The sequence below is a fragment of the Crocuta crocuta genome, unplaced genomic scaffold (genome assembly GCF_008692635.1).
Source record: "Crocuta crocuta isolate KB4526 unplaced genomic scaffold, BGI_CrCroc_1.0 scaffold101, whole genome shotgun sequence".
NCBI classification, from domain to species: domain Eukaryota; kingdom Metazoa; phylum Chordata; class Mammalia; order Carnivora; family Hyaenidae; genus Crocuta; species Crocuta crocuta.
Window position 1 is genome coordinate 1292879 of NW_027527956.1, and position 27437 is coordinate 1320315.

Here is a 27437-nt window from a genome sequence, read left to right on the forward strand (position 1 = left end):
ACCAGATGGCGGTGGGGGTGGGGTGGGGGGGGAGGTCCAGAGCCTACCAGTTTTTATTTCCCCAAAACAATGCAATGTCTCCTTATAAAACTCCCTCCCTATACACGTCACACCATCCTCACAGAAACAGCACATGGCTGCAGAAAGACCTTTTCATTTCTCTCTTTCTGTTTCAAAATTATTCTGAAGCCTGGCCTCCACTGGTCCTACATCTCAGAGAATCGGGTCTCTGTAAGGCTAATTTCACCATTGGGTCTTGGGTCCTGACTCTCCTGCCTGCTCAAGAGCTCTCTCAGTCATCAAATATTCACAATGTGCTCACGAGCCACAGGCACAATTCTAGATGCCATGCGAAGAAGAGAGACAAAAGCCTCCTGACCTCCTAAGAGCTAATGTTCTAGTGTGGGCAGAGCAGGAGTGATCGGGTCTACGCCAGACATACAGTCTCTCAACCCGTGGTCGTCTCTACAGGGAGGGAGAGGAGATAGTGAAAGAGAAGAGAAGGAGGGAGGAGGAGGAGGAGTGGGGGAGAGGGAAGGAGGGGAGCGGAAGGAGGGTATGGGGATACCACGATGGCAGGTCGTCTGGAGAGGCTTCACTGACACCGCAGCATCTGCTCAGAGACCCCGGGGAGCCAGGGGAGGAGAGATGGGAGAAGTCGGGGTGAGGCCCGAGGGGGTCCACGCCAGGCTGGGCTCCGCCTCCCTGCTGCCTCCCGGGTCAGATGGCAGCGGCAAGATGGCAGCGGCAAGCCGGGGGACCCTGGGAAGCTTCCTGGAGGACTGGGGCCGAGTCCGGTTCACCCCAGGACAGGACTCACACCTGATTTGTTCCAACAGCCTCTGCGCCCACAGTGCCTTGAACACAGTGGTGCTTGATAAATATTAGGCAAATCCCTTATAAAAGAATGTTGTATTTTACTGTAAATGGAACACTCCAGGAATGACCACGTGTATACATGGATGTGCGTGCGTCACGTGAACACCCACCATCAGCCAGGATCCTGGGCTTGTTTGCAGGACTGAAGCACATATTATGAAAAATAAGAAGAGGCAGATCAGGGCTGCCCTTCTGCTTGTATTTGCTCATCTCCATAAGTAAGTCCAAGCCGCCGTGTAGCCTCAGGATCATCTGCTGGCCATCTTCTCCAAACGATATGTTCAGCAGTAGCTTCAACCACAGAATGCTCAGATTACTGAGGTGCTTATTTCCTCCTTTGGGCAACGTCAGAGATAGAAAGTTCTGTAAGAAGTTACTCTGTGGGTAAATAGAGAGAATATTATTTTCTTCTTGACTCTTTTCATTATTTTCCTTGTTCCTTGGAGACCAATTAACTAGCATTCAGCCCTTCTTTTCCCAACTTTAATTTCTCCTTCCTCCTAACACCTTCCAAATACTCCACCTCTACCGTTTCCAGGTATCAGTGAAAACGTTAAGAACAAAATCGTGCTCAAGTTTTAATTCTTACTAATTCTTTCCTGATGATGGATAAAGAAACTACATATAGTCAACTCTTAATGACTTAGGAGGGATAATTCTGGTTGGGGATTATTTCAGGCCTCCTGAGTTTTCTCTTTCTGCCTGCCTTCTGGCAATTTTGCCTCTCATTAAAAACTACCCTATGGGGAGGAAAAAGAAACAAAACCCAAGTTGGTCTTGGGTACCAGTTAACAAGTCTAGTAGTACTGAGCAGACCGGAGTCTTTATAGCTACACATGTGCTTAAAAATAAAAAATATCTCGGGGCGCCTGGGGGGCTCAGCAGGTTAAGCATCCAACTCTTGATTTCAGCTCAGGTCACAATCTCGCAGTTTATGGGATTGAGCCCCACGCTGGCCTCTGCACTGACAGCACAGGGCCTGCTTGGGATTCTCTCTCTCCCTCTCTCTCTGTCCCTCCCTTGCTCACATCTGCTCTCTCTCTTAAAATTAATACACACTTAAAAAACAATTTAAAAAGCAAAATTGAGCATCTAACTCTTGATATCAACTCAGGTCATAATCCCAGGGTCACGGGATCAAGCCCCGCATCGATCTCCACACTGACCACAGAGCCTACTTTCCCTGACACTCCCTCCCTCTCTCTCTCACCCTCTGCCTTGCCCCTGCTCACACTCCCTAAAAAATAAAATAATCTATATGTATATTATATATTCATTTCACTTCAGCTGCTTATCATTACAAATGATTTCTCATGGCCACATGCCACCCTAGGAAACTTATAGATGAATATCAAAAATATCAGTTAGAGGGGGACCTGGGTGGCTCAGTCTGGCTTTGGCTCAGGTCATGATTTCACGGTTCGTGGGTTCGAGCCCCACATCGCGCTCTGTGCTAACAGCTTGGAGCTTGGAGCCTGCTTCGGATTCTGTGTCTCCCTTTCTCTCTGATCTTCCCCTGCTCATGCTGTCTCTCTCTCTCTCTCAAAAATAAATAAAACATCACAAAAAAAATATATCAGTTAGATATTTTGAAAGGAGACAGAAGTGTGATCACTTAACTTTCTTAACTGTCCAGAATACCAAGATATCCCTCATCTCTCTCTTGCTTATTAATCTATTCTGATGTATTCTTAGTTTTCCTGCACCTAAATCAAGATGTTGGCTTGAATCTATTAAAGAAATTTAATACTTTTACATAAAAGGACTCTGAGTCTAAAAATGAAAGGATACAGAAATGCTGAATCATTCATTATGTGGTGTACCTGAAACTAATATTATTACATTGTGTGTGTTCACTAACTGGAATTTAAGTAAAAACCTAAAAAAAAAATAAATGAAATCAGCTACAGAAATGTTGGCAGCGTTACCCAGGCAACGAATCAGCGTAAAACCACAGGCCCACCTTGCACCTGCCATCACTCACACCTACTTCTCAGTGCTCAGTCCACACTGATGCTCTTTAGATTCACCGCTGGCCTCTGCTCTGCTACTTTCTGCTGTGATACTGCAGATTTGGAGCAGACTCTAGTGATAAAACATATGGCAGCGCTTTCAAGTATAAATATACTATGGGCATGTCTTCTTTTTGCTGGAGCTAAAGACGCTTTTAGACAATTTCCTATACCATGTGGAACGTACAGAAACATGCTGGAGACAAAGCAGACATTTTAGAATCTTAGTACAAAGGTGCCGGTTACATTTCCTAATGCCCATAGAGGAGGAAGGCAGAGGCAGAAGTGTAAGTACCCAGGGTCATTGCAACAGAGCAGCAGAGGAGGGCCCGGGGGGTTCCTAATTAGAGCAAAGAAAAAACAGCTTGACTGAGCTGCACCTGAAGCAGAGTCTGATGAAATATATACCATCGTACACTTGGGGACGGGGACAGGACCAGAACCGCAGACTGAGAGTGGAGGACACCTTAGAGACCAGGTTTTTGAACCCCGGAAGTTTACAAATGAAGTGTCTGCAGCTTACAAAGAGAAGGTCTCTTGCTCAGTCACATGTCAAACCCGAGAGAGCACTGCTTGGGAGCTCCTATTCTGCCTCGCCCGTGTGCTCCACAGGGAGGTGGGGGGAGCACTACCCCGGCCTGTGCTCTCGCACCTGTGCAGGGATGGGACCACAGACACCCAGGGCAGCGTGGCTCTGTGGCTCCGTGGGCCCTATGCTAGAGGTGTACGCACCCGCCTGTGGTTCTGGTGGGAGGAGCAGGCCCGATTTGCACCTTTTGCCAGTTTACACAAGTGTGAGCCCTCCCACCAAGGTGGATTTCAAGACTGTCAACTGGGTCACAGAATCCCTGAAAATCAGCAATGACACTCACGAGCCCACCTGAGTTAGCTCCAACACACCACTGAGAAGACTACTCCTTAGTAAAACTGCTATTTAGTTAGAGGTTGCAGTCAATGTGGGTTTTTTCTGGTGGGGTTGGGGTGGGGGGCTGACAGGAGAGGAAAGGGAGACTCATTCTCATGAATGCTGTCAACTTTCGTAATGTGTCTTGACCTCCATGTAAAGGAAACAAAACACTCAAAGTACTACTCATAATAATACACATGGTCATATTCACATTGTAAAGGGTCTTCCAAATTAGAGATTCTGGTCATATATATCTAAACACAAGCTCACTGAACATGCGTATTAGAATTTGTTTAACTCATTCAATCCTTTGTAAAGTACCCGAGGTTAAAATCCGTGATAAGAAGTCAGGTTTTGGCTCTGGAGTCTCAGAGGACTGATAACATATAGGTGGAAGTGGGGCAAGGTGGCTGTGATTTCACACACCATTCTGACAATGTCAACTGAAGTTGCTACTGCTCAATGGGTCTACATAAAGACCGTACATTACCTTCATGATCTCAAATAAATGTAAGACAGCTGTCTTTCTAAACCTCTCACTTTTGAAAGAGATAAAATATAATCCAAAAGTAAGAAGATAAACAAAATGTGTAATGATCACCCTCCAGCCCGTCACTTTTCATGTGTCATCTATCAGCTGGCTTTAACAAGTGAGCTCCTTAATCCTTTTACAGTCTTTTAAAATACAATGTGTTGGAATCATAATAATTTAATCCTAGAAACTGAGTTGTAGATTTTTCATACATATTCTTGATTAGAAGGATTATTCTACTCTTAAGATATGAAAAAGACACGAAGTACTTACTTTCTGAATTACACCTTTACAGTCATGAGACAAAGCCAGGTTCGAAAGAAACATAAAAACCATCTGCTGAACCGCAGTGTTCTCAAGAGGCGTCTGGGAGGCCAACCTCAGGATGCACCCCATCAGAGAGGCGCCGGGAGCTCCTCGATACGCAGCATGAACTGGTCCACAACTTGACCAACAAAGAGAACTGCAACCTTAAAAAACACAGCCTATCATAATGTCTCCTTAGTTTTACTATGTAGTTAAAAAACCTGGGGCACCTGGATGGCTCAGTCAGTTAAGCATCTGACTTCTTGATTTCGGCTCAGGTCATATCTCATGGGTCATGAGTTTGAGCCCCAGGTCAGGCTCCACACTAACAGCACGAAGCCTACTTGGGATTCTCTCTCTCCCCCTCTCTCTGCCCTTCCCCTGCTTGATGCATGTACTCTCACTCACAAAATAAACAAACTTAAAAACGAAACACCTAAGTAGTGAAGCATATGCGCCTATCTAATGACTTACCCATGAACCTATGAACTGCAAATCAGCAGTGAAGGCTAGTATTGATGTCTACATACAGCCTAATGGATTTGCCGTCCTCACTGAGGGTTTAATGATCTAAATTTTTTTTAACATTTATTCATTTTTGAGAGACAGAGACAGAATATGAGTAGGGGAAGGGCAGAGAGAGACGGAGACACAGAATTGGAAGCAGGCTCCAGGCTCTGAGCTGTCAGCAGAGCCCGAGGTGGGACTCAGGCCCACAAACTGTGAGACCATGACCTGATCCAAAGTCGAACACTCAACTGACTGAGCCACCCAGGCACCTCAATAGGGCATTTTAATTAATTTATTTTTTATAAGAAAGTTTATTTTTTTTAATGTTTGTTTATTTTTGAGAGACAGAAAGACAGAGTGCGAGTTGGGGAGGGGCAGAGAGAGAAAGAGACGGAGACACAGAATCCAAAGCAGGCTCCGGGTCCTGAGCTATCAGCACAGAGCCTGATGTGGGGCTCGAACCCACAAGCTGTGAGATCATGACCTGAGCTGAAGTTGGAGGCTTAACTGACTAAGCCACACAGGTGCCTCTCAATATGGCATTTTAAGAGACTGTGTCTCTTTTTTTAGTGTTTATTTATTTATTTATTTATTTTGATAGAGAGAGAAGAGGGAATCCCAAGCAGGCTTTGTACTGTCAGTGCAGAGCCTGACGCAGGGCTTGCTTGATCTCATGAACTGTGACATCATGACCTGAGGTGAAACCAAGAGTCAGACACAACCGAGACTGAGCCACCCAGGTGTGCCTAGGTTTATTTTTTAAGAATAAATATGCATAAGAGGTTTTTAAACAGTTCCTTAAAAAGCCATATAAATAAAGACTTGTGCAGAAGAAGAGAATTTTAGGAACGGGGTAAGTTGGTCTAACGCCTTCATTCTACACGAGGAGAAAGAAAAGGAGGAATGCAGCAACCCTCGGGCGCGGCCACAGGGCATACGGTGCCAGCTGTGCGCACTACGTAGCAGGCACAGAGCTCAGAGAAGCCAGCGACTTCTCAGGGCCACAAAGCTCGGAGGCAGCAGAGTCCAGTGTTTTCTCAGTAAATTAAACAACCATATAGGATTTATCAAGGGAGGAAACTAACCATGTAAGAATTAGAAATCCATTTTACTGCACTGTAACATAAATCTAAGTGTAGTTAACTTATGAAAGCCCATGCAAGGAGGCCAGCTTAAGTGTAACTAGATCAGAATCAAATACAGTCTGTAAAATAAAGTCATAAAAGGCAAGTAAACACAAATAAATATCGTGATCTTGCCTGTATTCACACCAAATAGCAGTATCCAAATAGCAAGGTTCCCATTAGATCCACTAAATGATGGAGTTTTTCTTGAAAACACACTAGATAGGAAAATAAAAAGTTTCTTCTTCGATTTAGTAACCTAACCACAATCTCCTATCTATAACAATTTTAAGTATAAAGTAACATATAGCTTCAAAATATTTAAAATATGTCTCTTTTACTCAATATTTAGCAATTCGTTGTTTCCCCTCCTTCCTTCCCCAAACCCTAAACTAAGTGGGGAAGGTGGGCAGAGAAGGACAAGGTGCCGATGGGCACTGGCGGACAGCTCTGCTGCCCGGGCCGCGGCGCCAGCAGTGGTGGCCACAGGACTCAGCGAGGACCCCGTCCACGCAGAAGAAAGGACCGGGAAGCTAGCGGCAGACTGAGAACATAACAGCCTGTGCCGTGGTGCGCTCCGTACCCCACGGCCAGCGTTCAGGAGGGAAGACCCTGAAGGTCTGTTGACGTCATGGGCCCTGCTGGCCAGAGACGAGCCGCGGGGGCCCACGTCCCACCATCCAGGAATAAGCCACTCTAAGCACATGGCAGGGACTAGATGGACCCTGAAAGTTCCTGTCCTTTCTCTGCACATCTTTCAGCACTTGGGGGACCCAGCTGCTGACTGCTGGAAGGTGGCTGGAGGAAAGCACACACGCGAACTGACTAGACCTCAAGTGCATGACCCTGACTTTTCAAGGGGACGTGACTGCCGCCAGCAGTCCCACTCCACCTCCCGAGCGGGCCTGCTTTCCCTCAGCCCCAGCAGTTAACTTCACGCCTTTTCCTCTCTTCTCCATCACCTCCACCCTTGCCTTCGCTCACTCTTAGCCACCGGCCTCTAACAGTGCCGGGCCCTCAGCAGCCTCTCAGTGCAACATCTGTCCAAGGAGTGACAAGAGGCGTCCCGATGGCGTCAGCTGTTACAAGGCAACCGTATCTAGAGCCACCTCTCAGCGTACCAGCTCCTACTCTAGAGTCTGTAAGAGTTTTAACCTATACCTGGTTCTTAAGGTCTTACATCACTAATTTTCACTCTCCTAATTTTCCTATTACGTTCAATGTCCCACTGCCACACACTCAGGCCGGGTCAACCCCTCTGTTCCCTGAGCTGCCTAGCTCAACAAGCACGTACTACAATAGCTTATGACACCTCTACGAAAGCTTCCCTCTAACCAACATGCCCCCCATAAGTAGGAGAAACACTTCAAAATGTGTATTTGTTTTCCAGTCCATTTTAATAGCATGACACAAAATTAGTATTTTAGTATATTCCGGAAAGGCAGAATTGGGATGTATTTACCATTTGGAAAATTTGCAGTGTAGACACAAAGTAGCTGCAGGGCAATTTGCATCAGCGAATCATCCATCAAAAGCCAAGGCCACAGTGAGTGCAAGACAGGAACCAGATGAGCTTCAAGAGCTGCTTCCTGTCGTGAGAAAGAAACACAGACAGTATTACTCTGCACATATGAAAGCGTAAAATCAAAACCAAATAAAATAAATGTTACCAATACAAGGAGACAAAGACTGAATTTATCTTTGTTCCGATTAGGGCCAGGTGGCCTGGGAATCCTGCAGATGGATCCAGCACCCTGCCCAGGACTGCCCTGACCATAAGCCTGACCAGTCTCAGGAAGCCCCTTCAACACTGCGGTGGCCTCATTACACAAGTTAGGGAGAAGTGTTAGATACAAGCCAACAAATAACAACAACAAAACAGCTCCCAAACATGTAAATGAAACAGGACAGTAATATTTCACTACATTGAATCAACTCTCATAAATACTCTAAAATGATTAAGAAATGGGATTTTCTGATTAAGAAAACACTCTGATCAGTTTTGAGTTCTCCCCCGCGCCTTCTCTGTCCTCTGTGCATATGTGTGTGTATCTACATCTGGTAAATGTGGACAGATAGATCAGAAGTAGATTAATATAGTAAAATTCAGTCAAAATACTATGTTAAATCAATAAATTCTTTTTTTTTTTAAATATTTTATTTAGCTTTGAGAGAGAGAGACAGCATGAGCAGAGGAGGGTCAGAGAGAGAGGGAGACACAGAATCTGAAGCAGGATCCAGGCTCTGAGCTGTCAGCACAGAGCCCGATGCGGGCTCGAACCCACAAGCCGTGAGATAATGACCTGAGCCGAAGTTGGATGCTTAACCGACTGAGCCACCCAGGCGCCCCTAAATCAATAAATTCTTAAGTAATTCACAGTCTTGATCACAAAGATCAGCTACCTCTGGGACAGTATTATGTATAAAATCTGTTTGCAACAATGCAGTGGGAATTACTAGGCAATGAATAGACCTATGTGTGTACATGTAGGTATTTATATTAAATACACACACCCTATACAGTTTTACGCAGCATCAATGGCAGAAGAGAGTGGGAAGTTATTCCCAGTGTTCAACCCTCTCCATAAGCTTTGAAGTCATTCCCAGTGTTATTCCCAAAGTTATTCACCCCACTCTCCATAAGCTTGGAACACAGCCCCACAACTACAAAGACAGAAACAATTATGTATAAGCTCTGTCTCTACTCTGTCCTTCTGTCCACCTAGTTTATCCATGTTCCCATCTATTTATCCCTCCCGCCCGGAAGTGAGGAATAGGTGTTCCCTTGTTGGGGGTCAAGGAGTCCATCTGTGCTCTGAAACAGCCTCCCCACCTCCTCAGGAATCTCCATCCATCAATTAGTTCTTTTCTTCCTGTCTCTTTAAGAGCTAGTCCCCAGTTTCCTCATTTCTATGTATATTCAAGCAGCTTACATGTTAGGAGAAACAAACACACAGACTAACTTCCTTTGATGCTATAGGTCCTAATTTCTTAATGCTGCTTTTCATGACCAAGCTTCTTAGTGATGTCACTTCCCATCTCTTATTTAATCTTCAGCTTGGTCCAATTTACTTTCTGTCCTGATGGTGCTACCCTCAGCACTATGGCATCTATTAAAGGTCTATTTTTTCTTCATTTCCATGTAACCTTTCTATCCTGGAATATCTCCAAACTCTCTCCAGCACTCCTGTCCCAGGTGTTTTCTGGTTTTTCTTAAATAGTTTCTACAGATATGACCGAGGCTTTCATATATACTCTCGTGGGAAATGTCAACAGTTTACACTGATAACTCCTAATATCCCCCGCCTATATCCCACTCAGAGCCCCAGACCCTTGTAATCTACTGACTACCAGCCATTTTCCACCTGGATGTCCCAAAGACACTTTACACTAACACGTGTGAACCTGAACATTACGATCTCTCATGCTCTCTCATGCTCTACACTCTGCTCTATTATGCACACTTGCATGAAAGTAGAGCCTGGAAACCATTCTACGTTTCTCCTCGGTATCTCCCCTCCTTCCCTTCTTCATCTGCCTCCATTAGGGTCTCATCACCTCCTGCCTGACTACTACAGTCCTTGACCTCTAACCCTGCCCACCGTTCATTCACCTTCCAGCCACCATGACCTTCCCAGTAGGGAAACCCCTTAATGTGCCACGTATACAGACATGGGGTGAGGCAGGAATGGGTGACTTGGTGAATTACCACAGCACACCCAGAGATTAGGACTGGGAGCATGGGATACTTCTCGGGAAGCTGGGACGAGGAAAAGAAATTAAGAATCTTTGCCTCACAGGACTGTATTTATACTCAAGAGTAATCTAAATACTCTTCTTTGGATTTATTCCTTATTAAACAGCTTAGGAATGTAAAAATGCTTTGAGTTACTGAGAGATCATACTTTTCATAGATGGCTAATGTGATACAAATGTGAACGCTGTATTTAAAACTAGTACCTAGCTAGCACCTCATAAGTCTATATAAGCAGTGATCTGACCTCGAAGGGGTTCTAGAGTATTCCCAGTGTAAGGGCTCATGGATTAATGTCAACTACATCCAGTTGCAAGCACATCATTTAGCATAAGGATCACAAATTTAGTAAATGACACCTCCATTTTGAGTAAAAAGTTCACACACTGAGAATTTTAGTGAAATGTATAAATGATTCTCATCGAATTGTTCTGAAATGTCAATTGCTAGCAATGTGTCTTTAACAAATGAACACAGTTTTAAGGGATATGTTTAAGACATTCATTTTCCAGATAAGTTGTTTTTCCAGCTTTATCACAAGTAAAAGCAAAAAAGGCAAGAACTTTTTTTTAAGTGGAACTCCTGTAATTTCTCTCTCTTTCTCTCTTACTCACTTTCCACAGTATGTCTCAGTGAAAGCTGGTGCGTCACAGGGGCTGTATCACTATGACATAGCAAATCGAAGCATCCAAGGCACTGGCCTGCCTATCAGCTCCAAACACAGCGTCCTCAGTGGCAGCACCGATGCTCACAGCCACAGCAGCACACCTCGGTGGCGCCCAGGCCGAGGGGCGGGGTCACTGCACACCAGGAGCCAGCGGAGCTGGAGGTGGAGAACCTCCCCCCTGGTGAACAGGGCCGTGCCGGCGACAGCAGCCAGCATTCTCTACCCAAACGGGAGACATACTCATCCTCTCTCCTTGTGGAACAGACACCCCCGCTTGTTTCCTGGAGAGCTGCCTGACAGCGAGCAGCCTTTGAAAGAACTCTGCCTCGGGGCCCCTGGGGGGCCTCAGTCGGTTGAGTGTCCGACTTCAGCTCAGGTCACCATCTTGCAGCTCGTGAGTTGGAGCCCCGCATCGGGCTCTCCGCTGTTAGCTGTCAGCACACAGCCCGTTTCGGATCCTCTGTCCCCCTCTCTCTCTGCCTCTCCCCTGCTCACTCTCTCTGTCTCTCTCAAAATAAATACACTTAAAAATTTTCTCAGAAAGAACTCTGCCTTATAGGAAGTACACAACCTTTCCTCACCTCTCAGTAAAAACCTAGCTGAAATGTGCCACCATAGAGAAAGGTGCTCGAGTCTGCTTTTCCTGCCTGAAGTTTTCAGTGATGAAGTTCAAATACTGATATGAAAACGAAATGCCATCAATGTTGAAGAATAAGGTGCATCTATTTCTGAGAATTAACAAGGAGTTTCATGACCAATCAACTACATCTAAAAACATTTGAAGAGTTTTTTTTCAGGTTTCTTCCTGTCTCATATAAAAGTGAAACTTTTAATACCAGCATCACTATGAAATGTTGAAACATCGCTCTACTTACTTTACATTCTTCATTTTGGTAAAGACAGTTTCTTAGAAGCTGCATGGCAACGCTTAGCTCTTTAATAAAACCATCCTCCTGTTTAAAAACAAAAAGCAGTTTAAAAATGGGAACACAATGGCATATTCCACTTTTTTATACAGAGTAATGCCTTCCCCTTTGGGCCACATTATAATGCAGGTGTGCTCTCACTGCACCTGACCACCATCACTTCGAGGGGACTGACAAGCTAATGATCTCTGAAAGATGACCATATCTCAAGAAGCGCAACCGCCACGAAAAAGCTATTTCTGTTCTATCAAGCATGGAGGAACTGAGATATATAATGGGCTCCATGTTTCATCTCAATAAAGTGAAGCGGGTACTGACTGGTTTTCAATCATATCAGGTGTTGGCTGACTTTCCCAATGATAAAGTAAAGAACCTTTGCCTGGAGGGGAAAAAGAAGCAAGAAACTGACAAACATGTAGCCCCCTGCATCAATACAATTATTAAATAAGACTTTTTCTTGGCTTCCTACAAAATGCAACAGAAAGCAGTTATTACACAGATCGCTCCTATAATGGTCTTAGGCAAACACATATATATTTGTACTTATAAGCTTATAAATACACATGCATTCATCTTCTCAATAAGCCTTATGGCAGATATTTTTATTTATTTTATTAGTTATTAATCATTTACTACTGTCATCACTATTATATAAAAACCAAATTATTTTGAGCTTACATGACATGCAGTTTGAACCTGAGTCCAACAGACTCAGTGCTAGAAAGAGACATTCAAAAGCCATGGGAGGAAATAGAGATTAAGAATACCAGCTTCAAAACTGCCCAGATATATAGAACAACTATTGGTTTTATGAGTTCCTAATTATATGACTGTGTTGGCCTGAGTATTCATGAGATAACAAATATGACACGCTTAGAACAGGGCCTGGCATATAGAAAGCTTAGTAAGTTATATCTCTTTCCTAGTGAACCTAGGCTTGCTTTGAGAGAAATACCTTCGCTTGTAGTATAAAAAATTTATCTGGTAAAATATGCACATTCCAAAATGTTTATAGTAACAAAAACATGTAATATCTAAACTCATTTTAAGATCTTCAATTGAAAATTAAGTTACACATTCACACACACACACACACACACACACACACACACACACAAGCCCAAAGTTGCTAATGTAGAAATGCCATTAGTTTATCTAACTACGCCCTTCTTCCACATCAGATACCCATTTGCACCACGTATCGGTGTTAGGGGTAAGCATAGGACACTGGAGTGATGGTGGCCATGCCACTCCTTCACGCTTCCCAGACGTCCAGAACTCACAGTCACCTGCTTCTTCAGGGCCGCTTTCCCGGGCCTGAGAGAGTCGAGGTTCAGCTGCGCAGTGACGTGCTTCATCCGCTCCACACAGCTGTCTATTAGATCAGCTGAGAGATAAAATCCGAGACCATCAAGAAGATATTCCATTTCCAAGTAAGTTGAAAGCACATATAACAAATTCTCCAAAATATAACATTTTATATTTCTGACCAATTTCACTTTCATATTTTCAGTGAGGGATTAATAAGTCAGAGGAAGTGAAAGAGAACTAAAATGTTGAACAATTTCAATGTTTTCAATTTAGTACAATACTCCTAAATCTACTTTATGTGCTGAGGTATGCATAATTTGCTTTAATAGCAAATCACAACTGAAATTACTAACTTGATGTTGCTGTTATTCTCTTTAACTCTAAGACCTGTGTTCCCTGATTACAGACAAGAAATCACAAAACTCTACAAGGGAAATTTATGTGAAAATACACAATTGTCTAACACTGCTGTTATTATTCTCAAAGACTATGTCTTTTTTTTTTTAAGTATGCAATATGTGCATGTGGTTACTAACATCTAATTATCGTGAAGCTGAGTGATGTGTTACTTTTAAAGCTCCTCTAATATTTAATATTCTCTAGAAGAAGAATCATTACTCAAAGAATAATCTACATATATAATCTTTTTATTTTAAAAGTAATCCATGGTCACTGTATTTCTGTCTGGGGGAAAAAAACCTCTTTTTAGTAAGACTGAGATTATAAATTCTTTACATTCTGAATCCGAAGAAAATTAAACAAGGAGTAAAATAAATGAAGAGACACTATGCCATAGAGGCTGACATGCCGTGGGGCTCACCTCTCAAAGCCTGTGTCTGTGCTCTTCTACTGACAGCCAGGAGTGACATCAGCGCATTCACAGCAACTCTTTTCGGGACAGCCTTGAAGGGTTTTCCTTCATAGCACTGCGAAGAATATATATCAAACCACCTTGAAGAAAAACTTAATCTGGAGCAAAACTGCTGTGAATAAAAGCTGTGGTCTATTTAAAAGGCGTTGCTAGGTTTCAACTACTCCGTGAAATTCCCTGGAACTTGAGAAATCATTAAGATTTGAGATTGCAAATGCTCTGTGTGAAAAAGACTGTAGATGAAATTTACAATATGGAAAAGACCATGATGTAAAGGAAAAATTGTACTTAGTATTAACACACAGCGTGTTCATGCACTTCCTCAAATTCATCAGGGAGTGCGTGTACATCCATGTTAACTTATTAGAAACGGCCCTCAGAAACCTGCTGACCAGAACTGCCATCAAATTCCTCCTTTCTTCCTGAGACCCATTCCCCTCCTTCAATGTCCCATCATACCCTGCACTGCAGGCGAATGGCTTCTTGCCACTGTTCATCTCTACAGTAACATTTATCTGTCACAGTACATGTTTTTCTTAAATTTTTTGACTTACATAAATTTTAAAAATCACTTGTAATTTTGAAAATACAAATATTTTGATGTATCTCCTTTATACATTGGGTATTTATGTATTAAACATTTTTTCATTATTGGGTGCCTGAGTGGCTCAGTCGTGCGAGCATTCGACTCTTGATTTCAGCTCAGGTCATGATCTCCCAGTGGTGGGAATCGAGCCCCGTGTTGGGGCTCTGTGCTGAATGTGGAGCCTACTTGGCATTTCCTCCCTTACTCTCACTCTCTCCCTCTGTCCCTCCCTGACTGATACTCTCTTTCTCTCTCAAAAAAAATGGTTTTCCATTATCAAAAATTTCAAATACGTACAAGAGTAAAGGAAACAAAATACCAACCTCTCATATTCTCTCTTTTTGAAAATTTTTGGCTGAACAATTTCAAGTAAATACTAAATATCACGTACTGTCATATTCCAGTATACATAACCAGAAAGCCATTATCATGCCTATATTTCTTGGTAGCAATCTAATATCCAGTCCAAATTTACATTTTCTCTTTTGTCTCAAAATGTCTCCTCACAGTTGGTTTGCCGGAATCAGCACTGAATAAAGCCCTCACACCACATCTGTGAATCTCCTAAATCTAGAGCACTCCTTTCTCGCCCCTCCCGAGCCACCCACCGGGTGCTCCGTTCCATCCCCCGCATGTTGCGGAGAGTGTGGGTAAACCAGGTCAGTCGTCCCCCCGAACGCGCCGCGCCCTGGGTCTGTCTGCTTGCTTCCACGTGACGATGTGAGCTCGTCTGCTCTGCTCTGCATTTCCCATTTGCTGGGTGCTGCAGCTCTAAAGGCTGAGGACCTTCAGGTGAGATCTTTTGTGGTAAGATACTCATGTGGATATGCACATAAATTTTAATTACAGTTCAAAGAGTTGATAAATTCCAGTTGAAGAATCTAGAAGGTCCTCATATGATTTGTAAATATTAGACATAATTCAAATTCATAATTTTCCCTTCTACCAGTAATTTTCAATGGTGCAGTTATATACCATTATTAAAATTAGACTGAAAATGATACACTCTTACATAAAATACAGAAGACACGCAGAAACAGCTTCACTATTGCTGACTAACCTGTACGTGGCAACGTGACCCTGGAGAAGCCTGTGGATGCGGGGCCCCTGCAGGCCCCCCCCCACGGGCGGCCGACTCCCTCGTCAGCAGTGGTTCCGGCATGTAGGCTCCTGCCTCCAACCAGGCGGGTCCCTACTCGGCCAGTGAGTTAGATACTAAATGCCCAGGCCCAGGGACGCTTGAGAAAGATCACACTTCATTGTCATGGAGAAGGTGAGGAAAACGGCAGCGAATTATTTAGGATAATGAATGTGTTTGGAATATAATCATTATAGCTAAAGATGAGAATCCTAATTTGTCTATACACTTAATCTTTACCGTTAATAAGAAAGCTGCTCTCACGTACATGCCCTTATTGAGCTCGTATGTATTAATGTTTTGAGCAAAACCAGACTGGTCTCATTGAAATACATAATTCATCCACTCTCTGCAGCATCGAGGGAGAAAAAGGAGGTCAGAGTTCCAGGGAAACAGTTGTTCACATAAATGTGTCTTTTATTCCCTCATGAAATCTCATCAAAATGACAGAAGTGGGAGTAAACCCCCAGACACACACGCACACGCACGCACACACTTGCTCACTTGCTCACTCACTCATAGGACAAGTCTGGAAACTGGCAAGCAGAAGGACAAACGGCATATGGACCGGCGGCCTGAGGACACGGACCGCCACCGCCATCCGGCGAACGGCCACAGCTGAGGAAATGGAGCAGCAGGTACTCCAGGAAGTGCGAGCAGGACAACTATCTAGAAAATCTCTGAGAAGCAGCTCAATGACCAGATTCTGCCCACCAGCCACCAATCTCTGCACAGCCAAGCCACTCTTCCTCCCCACCCCTTGCAAGAAACGGGGTTTCGTCTCTGGAGAGGATGAATTCGAAGGACTCTAAGCTGACAGAAATGAGGCGTATTTCCATGAGGGCACTACACTGAAAACAGGAAGGATTACGTGCTACACGCAAAGTCATTTCGAAGACCCCCAGCTCTCTTCCTCCCACTTCGCTGCAAAACACTTGGTGGCTGGCTTTTCAGCTCCAGGCAGGAGATGAGCGATTCTTAGGGAGTCTGACAAGTTCGAGCAGGCAGGCCACGAAGGGCCCCGGCCCGATCCCCTTACACTGTAGCCTGAAGGTGGCAGGCTCCACTCAGATGCCCAGGGCTTCCTGTCTACGTCTCCCAGTTTTATTTTTTTATTTTTTATTACGTCTCCCAGTTTTAAATGCATGAGACAACCAACATTACCACACCAGGGAAAAGCCCCCATACCAGAAACCAGAAACCAAAATAAAGAGTAAAAAAGAGAAGAAAAGAGATCATGTGGGAAGAAGAAAACTTAGGAGTCCCAAACACAGAGAAGACATAAAGTAGATGAGATGTCAGATGGGAAGAACTGTCAAGAGTCCAGCACAATGAGATTAAATTAAACAGATCCAACCCCCTGTAGAAACTTCTTCAGGAAAATGTAGAATGCTGGAGACAAAAAAGAGATTCTTAAAACTCCCTGGAGAGAGAAACCAGAAATCATACTGACTTCAGACTTTTCTACAGTAACATGAGAAGTTAAAGGGAAGAGACAGGCCTTCTCAAATCTGAAGTGAAGGACTTCCAGTCTACAATTCTCACTAAAGTATAAATTTAATGTAAGGGTCGGAAAAGAGTCAGATGTCCAGATTTCAAGAAAGCTGCTTACGCACCTTTATTCTGGAAATGACTAGAGAACAGACTACCCAAAGAAGGAGCGAAGCAGGAAAGGAGAATGTGGGAGACAGGAGATCACAGGAATTCCCCGGGAAGAAGGGGAATGGAGATCCGGGGTCACACTGCACACCAGGCAGGTCAGAGGAGCTGGGAGTGACCTCTTCCAGAACATGAAGCCGGCGGAAGTTCTGACATTTCTGAATGTACTGAGAGGACATTCGATTGCTGGCAAACAGCATGGCTAATCAGTGAGAACAGGAAACTCAGCAAATTTAAAAATAATAGCACTTACCTCTAAGGAAAAAGGAAGCTGTGCAGGCCAAGAAAGGGCGACATTGTCTGCAACACAGTTCGGCCGTGCACAGCATTTTCACTGACTCACCACCCCAGGTTGCCTCATCTCTAGCCGCCATGAAGGTCAGGATAGCAGGAAATGAGAAGGGAGCCCACTGAGGCTGGGTAGGTGGGTGGGGCCTGGAAAGGGGACTCAAGTCGCACTTTCCAAAGCAAGAAGTCAACAGACATTTCCACAATGGAATAACCAAGACAGACAAATACAAGCATGTTATTTAGAGACACGGAAGGGAAGCTATAAAACAATCAGCTAAACGAGGTCTGAATAGTTGCCTCTAAGAAGAGGGAAATGAAGGAAGAAATCTTTTACTTTGGATATAAAACTTATAAACCTGTTTGGTACTCAAAAACGTATACACAGAAAAACAGATATGAAAGCCAAAAACTAACAACAAACAAAAAAGCAACAGGACTAATCTATAATAGTAAATCTACACACTTTTCAACATACACCGAAGGTCAGAGTAGAGGATTTAATTTCTATAATTTTCCACGTAGCACTTATTTCAGACTGAGAAGCCCTTCTGAGCATCCACGCACAGAGCAGGAGTGCGTGGCTCAAAGCACGAGGAGCCCTGGAGGCTGAGACTGCACGCCAGAGGGCTGAAGTGACCGACAGCCAGCTGCTGGGCGGTGCGGACACACACAACGGGAGGGACAGTACGTCTTCCTGTCAACCACAGAGAGGGAGAAAATCAGGACTCAATGTAATTTACGTAAATTCTATGCTCTTTCGCAGTGCCTGGGTGGCTCAGTTAGTTAAGCGCACAACTTTGGCTCAGGTCATGGGTCGTGGGTTCGAGCCCCGTGTCGGGCTCTGTGCTGACAGCATGGAGCCTGGAACCTGCTTCGGATTCTGTGTCTGCTTCTCTCTCTGCCCCTCCCCAACTCACACTCTGTCTCTGTCTTTCTCAGAAATAAACATTAAAATTTTTTTACTATTATGCTCTTTTTAGATCTAATTCCTTCTGTACATTAAGTGATCTAGGTATTCTAGGTCAAGACTTTTTGCTTTCTTTCCAGAAGGCACTGATATAAAGAACAGGTTTTAAAAATTACAGTGAACCTTCATTGATTGACACAGCAGTATCTCAAGTAGATAAGCTCTTCCCTCCAACAGATTTACTCTTGAACTTCACCATTCACTAAACACTAGTGCAAAATATATCTCCTAAAAAGTGAAATAAGAGTTGTTTCCTTCCATTACTATTCTTAGATATCAGACCAAATATAAGGAATAAAATTAATTCAACATCTCAATTATGAGCAAAATCTATTATTATAGCATTTTTATTAATCGTGTTATTCATATGTATTTGCAAAAGAAACATTCTGAGTATCTCACTAGGGAAGGCAAAATCTGTTATGTCATATTTGTTCAATATGTTATGATCAAAAGATAATATGGTCTCCATGGTCAAAAGATTTGTATTGTAAGACATATATATCAAAAGACATAATAGTTTCTAAGAGTATATTCAAACCTTCAAACCTCCTCCAAATGGAATTATGAAAAATAAACTTGCACATTATTTAAGATATAAATACCAATGCAAGCTTTCAACACGTATCCACTATGGGAGAGTGTGGTGAAACAGCCATTTAAAAGATTCTCTGCCAAAGCATTTTAATTGAAATTACAACATAACGTATAAGAAGGACGGAGAGTTTTAGTACCAGCTCAAACTTAACACAATCCTCTCCTTCTGCGTTTGCATTTTAAGAACTGAATCACAAGAGGTTAAGTGATGTGCTTAAGGTCACACACCTAATATTTTTGAGTAAGATTTTACAGAGAATTGAAATAAACTTTTGAAGGTCATGATTTTAGTATACTATTTCTGATAATTTAAGGAGTGTAGTTTACTTTCCTTTGTATAACACCTAGCACAACCCACAGCCTGTATATTAAAAAATTTATTGTAATTTATCATTATGGCTGTTTCATAATTCACATTTTAACAGCATTTTATTTCACATATCTTTACACAGGGCGGAGCAAGGAAAACATTGTGCTTGTAGTTTAATAAAGCTCATGAATAAATGTCCCCTCTCACGTTGGGCACTTCCTTTCTTTACTTTCTTTGTCTTGAACTTGCTTGTGTTCTTCTGACAAATGTCATATATTCAGATTCTACTGTTTATGTGAATAAGAAGAGTATGATTTATTAGGAAAAAAGGTTATTATAACTGGTTAAAGTATCCATATCCACATAGACTATTTTGTATCTTTTGTAATTTGGAAGAAATGGAGAGGAAAATTGGCTAGTCATTAGGAAAATCATTGAGATGCCCTGTGGCTCTAGGGTACCTCATTTTCTTTGGCCAAGAAGCAAAAGATTATCAATGATAACTTTTGTAATGAACAGTATTGTAAAATATTAAGGAAAAATAAGGGAAAGGTAAATTTAGAAAATTCCTGTGGCACAGAATTTTTGCTACGTACATTTATTTTAATCTGGTTCATCAACCCACATGGACCCGTGTTTATCACAAGCCTAATCATGGTTTCTTGAAGCAGCACCAGCAACAAGCAGGAGGAACAGCTGGGAAATAAAATACGTCTGTTTTGGCCTAGCTGGAGGTCTTCACATTTCACCTGGTCCAGGGGGACTGGCTGCAGGATCCATGGTCATGGCTGCGGTCAGGTCTCCCAGAGATCCTGGGCATTCCCGGCCCGGGCAGGGGGAGGGGTAGGTGCGCCGCCCTCACCGAGGGGAAGAGAAGGGTGCTGGGCCCCACAGGTCCTTACATTCCCTGAAGGGAAGAGCGTGTCCAGAAGAGGGAAGGAGAAAGGTGCACCACCGAAGCCAAAGTTAGGAGACTAACCACGCTTTTGAACTGGGGCTGGGGGACCGCTCACAAAGGGTGAATTTCAGTCTCCTCTTACAATAGTCTTCAAAACGCAAAACCAGATAAAGCTGCTGCTCTGATGGGGAACAAGGTAACTGGCACACCGTCCGGCTTCGGTGTTAAGCCAAGAAGAGCTGAGTGCAGCGAGGGAGGCGGCAGCCACAGAGAAGGGGCGGTCTCCTAAGAGTGACTTTGAGCAGCTGTGGGATCTGTCCCCCACAGTCTCAGCTTCCCATGGAGCTGCTGGACACAGGAGAAAACATGGGGGGACCTTAATCAGGCTCCTTATCTGTGCTCTGAAGGTAACTGTAGTCTGCGGGGCAAAGGAGACGGAGACAAAAGTCTGCCTACTCCTGGGCAGCTTCGAGCTGGACCAGGCGCGTCCTTGCCCCTATCGGCTTGGTCTCCAGGGCTCGAAGGGATTGAAGCTGCTGCCCAAAATGCACAGTGGCCATGCCAGCAAGATCTGTCCATCTGTAACCCCCACATGCAGAAAAGGGGCAAAGCCCCCCAGTTTGAAGCAGCAAAGGAACAGCAACAAGTCGGCAGACTAGAACAACCTTCTGTCTTTACACAATGTGGTAGGCTGACTGGGAAATGGAAGCTAAGCCCTCAAGAGGAAAGTCTATTTCTTTTCTACCTTTCAGCGAAAAGATGAAAATCATGAAACCGTATGATTATTAAAAAGAGGGATTTTTAATATTGATAAATCTAGCAATTTCCTATTTGTAAAAACAACTATGCAACTTAGGAAACACTTCAAAATTTTTTTTGTTAGTCTATTTATAAAATCATACTTTACTGATTTTAGAGTGTCTTCCAATGAACAAAACTCTTGGTTCATATATTAGACTACGGAAAGTAAGTTTATAACAAAGGCAGCATGGTTTAGAAAGGGGGCATTTTCTCACAAATGTGCCAATTAAGTCCACCCACCTCTATATACAAACCACCTTAAATATATGTAGTTCACGTATATAAATCAAATGTCATCTAGGTGGACATATTTTCAGAGATGTAAAACATGTCTTTAAAATGGCAAGACATTGTGAATTACACCTGCAATCCTGAAATATAACCGTTTTGGTCATGGTGTGGCACACTATTTTGGTGAACTGTTAGATTTAGATTTCTAATATTTCATTTTGAATTTTTATACCATACTCATTAAAGAAACTAGACATCAACATCAGAGGGCCGGGACCAGAGAGGATATCATTAATTTAACTCTATATGCCTTTATTTTATTTAAATGGTCAAAACGAATATTAATTACTTTTTAATCCAAACAATTGAAAAAAAAAATTGTACCAGACTCAACACTGCAAGTCAAGATACTGAAACACTAAAAGTTTTGAAAGATCGAGAGGTCACATACCTGAAGAATGACTTCATTAAGTCGTTCTAGAGAGTTCTGATTTTCCGGAGTCTCATCAAGGAGTGCAGCCAGTGACGGACTGGGGCACAGATCTGCTCTGCCCTGATTCTGCAGCCGCCTCTTTGCTTCTTCGGTCAGGAGGACAGAAAGGAACTGCAGGCTGGCGGTGCCCAGGGCGGGGCAGGCGGGGGACGCAGCCACACAGGCGCACAGCGCGTCTGAGAGAGACGTGTCAGTGTTTGAAAACAACTTCAAAATTAAGGAAGTGAATCAGATCGATCTGAGTAATTAAGTTTATCGCCTTTTTATTTCTAATGAAATGAAGCTCTCAGTAGTTATAAGTACCACAAGAATAACTCGAGTGTTTAAAAATAAACAGTCAACCTTACAACATAATCAAGGAACCTATTTAATTTTCATTTCATTCTTTTTACACGGGTTCTTTTTTGTACAAAGGAGTGTGTGTGCATGTGTGTGTATGCACAAATGCACATATACACAGTATTTGCTAAGTCCCGAGATAAGAGAATTACATGTATATGAGTATTGATCCCTCTGATGTCTATTGAGATCCACAATGTTTCTAGAGTTTTTAACTTTTTAATTTTTATTTCAGTGCTACCCTGAAATTTAAAAAAAATTAAAAAAAATAAATTTAAAAAAATTTAGTGTAACTGTACTCTGAAATGTCTACGTCATCACTGTGTAATTGTGTTTCTGTTTTCAAACAAGTTAGTGCTAAACAGTACTTAAAAGAAGAGTATGTGGTATTGACATGATGTAGAAACAAAGGTTTCTGGTAGTTGAGAATACAGAACAAGGGTGGTTATGAACAAACTTGCAAATGTAACACAGATTAGAAAAGATAGGCAAGCCACCTCAAAACAATCTACACTGAATGNNNNAATCAGCCATTAATTTCCTGCTGGAAGCACTGATTTAATCAAAGGAACATCTGATGTGTTACATTAATTTTATTAATCTGAGTATCACTGGTTTATAATTTTGTTATGTTTTACTTTTATATTATTTGGAACTTATAACCATAAGAATTTCCACCTAAATTTAGGCTTAAAGAAACTTTTATTTTCTTAAGTAACATAAGAAAAATGTTTTAGTGAGAGTGGCATTTCATGAGAATTATGTTCACTTAAATGATGTCTAAATATTATTTGAGTTTGAGAAACGACTGTTATAGATAACAGAAGTTACAAAGTGATCATGAGATGTTTTAAATATTTATGAGCACATGGGATAGAAACTAAAAACAAACAAAAACACCATGGCAAGGAACAGCAATGATCATTTTTATTAGTTAAGTTTCCATAAACATTGCTATTATCAAAGCTGGCTGTTTATGCAGTTGGTGTTTCTGATTAGCCCCATATTACATAAACTGTGTATGTTTTGTAGAAAGATTTTGGATTGAATATGTCCTTGTTTTATCACCAGGAAAACAGTGTCAGGTGAACAGTGCTGAAGCAGGGGGCAGCAAACGTGTTCTGCAAAGGGCTGGTGAAGAAGTATTTTATGCTTTACACGTCGTTGGCCTTTGTCACAGCTCTTCAACGCTACCGCTGTAGCAGGAAAGCAGCCCCAGGCGATGAGAAAGTATGACTGTGCTCCAGTAAATTCTCCTTTATCAAAGCAAGCGCGGCCCAGACCTGACCACTGGGCACAGGTCCTATGTGAGTAGGGCCTTGCTTTGTATTATGAGTGGATCGGGTGGTAAACTAACCCCCCCAGTACAGATGTAGGAAAACCTCAATTACACAATCTCTTTCAGTTTTCATCTCTTTTAGCAAAATAATGATTTCTAAATGGATGCTATTCCTATTAGGGTAAACTCGGAACTTCTGGTCCAAACAACTAACAATTCTGTTTCTTACTGAACATATATTTCCCTATAAATTTTACTTCAAAACTACCACTCTGGTCACAAAATGTTATCATCCATCTAAATTTATAAGTACCAAATGAGGAAGTAAAATATGAAGAAACACAAGTCAATTGAATTGGTGATAACTTGGAGAGTTAAAACAGAACTCCATTTTGAATATATTTAAACTATTTTTAAAAAGTAACATGTTATTTATAAGCATTTATGTTTTAAAAAAAGACTTCTTGCTTTAAATGAGACTGTATCAAAAAATAGACAGTAGTTATTTAAAATAATAATTTGTGGGGTGTCTGGGTGGCTCAGTCAGTTAAGCATCCGACTTCAGCTCAGGTCATGATCCCACGGTTTGTGGGTTTGAGCCCCGTGTTGGGCTCTATGCTGACAGCTAGCTCAGAGCCTGGAGCCTGCTTTAGATTCTGTGTCTTCCTCTCTCTCTGACCCTCCCTTGCTCACGCTGTCTCTCTCTCTCTCAGAAATAAATAAAACATTAAAAAATTTTTTTAAAAAAAGAATAATTTGTTGGAGCATCTAGATGGCTCAGTCAGTTAAGTGTCCAATTTTTTATTTCAGCTCTGGTCATGATCTCATGGTTTGTGAGATTGAGCCCTACATTAGGCTCTGTATGAAGCTTGCTTGAGATTCTCTCTGATCCTCCCCTACTTTTTCTCTCTCTGTCTCTCCAAATATAAATAAACCTTAGTAACTAATCTGTTTGGGGCATGTGGGTGATTCAGTTGGTTGAGCACCAGATTTTGGCTCAGGTCATGATCTCAAGGTTCATGAGTTCAAGCCCACATCAGGCTGTCTGCTGTCAGTCCAGAGCCTCCTTCATATCCTCTGTCCCCTCCCCCCCACTCTCTGCCCCTCCCCTACTTGAGCTCTCTCAAAAAAAAAATAAGTAAAAAATTTTTTAAATAATTAACTAATGAATTAAAAATAATTTGTCTATGCTAGTAGGCAACAATTATATGAAAAACATCTTATAAAAATAATTATCTATAACTACACTTGTAGCATTTCTGTACTGTATGAAAATCCTTACATCTTCAGACAAGGCATTATTCTTATTATAAAGTTCCATGGTATCATGTATAGAGAATTTTAGGTGTAGATTTACCCACTTACAGTGTATATATGTCAGGAAAGAGAGTGGTTTCTACCCCAACCCCTGAGAGTCTATCTCACTGTTTTCTAGTCATGTCGCATCACACGTCTCTTCATAACACCACAGGCTTTTTCTAACTTGTTTTTATAGTTTTTTCAACTGGGTTTCACCTTTTCAACACTGCATTTTGGAGGCTCCTCAAGAACACTACAAATTTCTCGAAGTAAACACCTGGTTTCCCTTTCGAATGCGACGGCACAATCACCTAATTGTAGGGAATACCCATGCAGAGGCTGTAACTAAGAGCCACCTTAGTTGTGCTAGTGGAAAGACCCCCCCCGCCTATTGTGCAAGTCTTCTTACCGATCACCGGTGCCCAGCGCTTGGCCAGAACCGTCATCACAGTTGGGACGGAGGCAAGAGCGGCTTTCCTCAGGAGTGTGGCCAGAAGGTTAAACAACTGTGTCCACGTGTGATAAAAAGCCGATATCAACTCTGCGTCTATGATATTAATGAAAACATTTCAAGCTATTAACACAAAGAATAGAAAATACAAAGCTCACCAGATACTTCATTACACTTCAGGCAAGAGTCATGCGCCTGTCAGATGAAGACAAATGTAACTCAGCATGAGCCAGCATTTATTTCCATTAACTTTTTCACTGCTTTCTAAAGACCTCTCTCACCTACGCTCTACATAAAGACAAATAAATACACACTCACGTATCCTCCCCTCCTTAATGCATATTCAACAACAAATCAGAAGGCATGACAAACTGAATAGCAGGCCTTAAATTCAGAACCACATACTGTGCATACTGTAAAAGCATGGCATTGTCCGCTGCTTTTACAGAGCTCAAGTTTCTCCTGTTGCCCATGCACCTTTGTGCAGGAGTGAAAGAAGAAAGCACAGCATACCAAGGTCATGGCAGAGAAGCCAGAGAATGTCCCTGAAGAACCAAGAGCACCGGCCCTCCGAGAAAACACGCCAGGGGACAGGGTTCTGCAGCTCTGCCTATGGCTGAGAATGCAGCAGTGTGCTCCTGTCATGAGGACAGACACTTCCCTTCCCGCCACGTGGCAAACGGAGGCTACAGAGCAGTGGCCATCTGAGGACTGTCTTCTCAGACCACGCCGCCGGCGGTATCTGCCAGCTTTTGTCAAACCCCACCACCAAGCAAACAGAACTTCCTTCTCAAGGTTCTTCTGGAAATGGTATATTCCAGGCAGTTTGGACTAGAGCAGTCCGTGGCGTGTGTCTCAACCTTTTGTCATTCTCGCCTGTACAGAGTCTTTTTAGACCTATGTTTTCTCTTTACCATCCCCATGAAACTTCAGTTCCACACATTCTATATGTCTGTTTATGTACTATCAGTCTATCTGTACTTTACACAAAAAAAAATAAGTATAAAGCTTACTGATTTTATTCAACATGGACAAACAAAACATTTAAGTTGATGGGGTGCCTGGGTGGCTCAGTCGGTTAAGCGTCCAACTTCGGCTCAGGTCATGATCTCATGATTCATGGGTTCGAGCCCCACGTTGGGCTCTATGCTGACAGCTCAGAGCCTGGAGCCTGCTTCAGATTCTGTGTCTCCCTCTCTCTCTGATCCTTCCCTGCTCATGCTGTCTCTTTCTCTTTCTCAAAAATAAATAAAATATTAAAAATTTTTTTTAAAAGCATTTAAGTTGAAAGTTAAGATTAAAAATGAAAAAGAATTCTTATTTTTATCTAAAAAAAGGAAAAGTTAAAAAAATTAAAAAACAATTAACATTTAAGTTCATAACTTCTCTTGCTAAAAACCTTTAATATAATTTATCTGCTTATATAAATTAAAAGGTATCAAATTATATATGAAAATGAGTAAATAATATAAAATATATACTAAAAATATAATCAATAATTTATAAAATCATTATTTTTCCAGAAAAAAATTAATTAATTTCCTGAAAGTTATTTTTACTGAACTTCTGCCTTCTTTCAGATATGGGAAAATGACTTTTAACTTAACCAGCTACGAGATATACATTCAGGTATCACTGACTTTTTTGTTTTCAGCACTTTACAGCGTTGATGATATGCGCCAAATCACTTACAAAATAATAAAACATATACTATTTTTATTTAATTCTCAAGCCCAAGTTACATACAAAAGTAAGAGAAACAATAAAAAATATCCACCAGTCAGCCAATGACAACCAAGACATGACAGGACTCTGGGACAATCTGCCACATGACACGGGACATCTCTCCATGTGACACGGGACATCTCTCCACGTGACACGGGACATCTCTCCATGTGACATGGGACATCTCTCCATGTGACAGAGGACATTTCTCCACATGACTCTGGGACATCTTGCCACGTGACACAGGACATCTCACGACATGACTCTGGGACATCTCTCCATGTGACACGGGACATCTCTCCACGTGACTCTGGGACATCTTGCCATGTGACACGGGACATCTCTCCACGTGACTCTGGGACATCTCTCCATGTGACACAGGACATCTCTCCACGTGACTCTGGGACATCTCTCCATGTGACACAGGACATCTCTCCACGTGACTCTGGGACATCTCGCCATGTGACACGGGACATCTCTCCACGTGACTCTGGGACATCTCGCCATGTGACACGGGACATCTCTCCACGTGACTCTGGGACATCTTGCCATGTGACACGGGACATCTCTCCAC

At 42.4% G+C, this 27437-nt stretch overlaps 1 protein-coding gene across 1 annotated transcript in view; it reads right to left on the minus strand.

Annotated features, from left to right (window-relative positions):
* RTTN (rotatin) overlaps positions 1 to 27437 on the minus strand; it is a 165538-nt gene that overhangs the window by 8036 nt on the left and 130065 nt on the right. The window contains exons 40-46 of the mRNA XM_077752674.1: positions 21729 to 21946; positions 13749 to 13854; positions 12907 to 13004; positions 11567 to 11644; positions 7733 to 7859; positions 4604 to 4800; positions 990 to 1257 (exon numbers count right to left, since the gene is read on the minus strand). Of these exons, the coding sequence (XP_077608800.1) occupies positions 990 to 1257; positions 4604 to 4800; positions 7733 to 7859; positions 11567 to 11644; positions 12907 to 13004; positions 13749 to 13854; positions 21729 to 21946 (1092 nt within the window). The remainder of the gene's footprint in view (positions 1 to 989; positions 1258 to 4603; positions 4801 to 7732; positions 7860 to 11566; positions 11645 to 12906; positions 13005 to 13748; positions 13855 to 21728; positions 21947 to 27437) is intronic.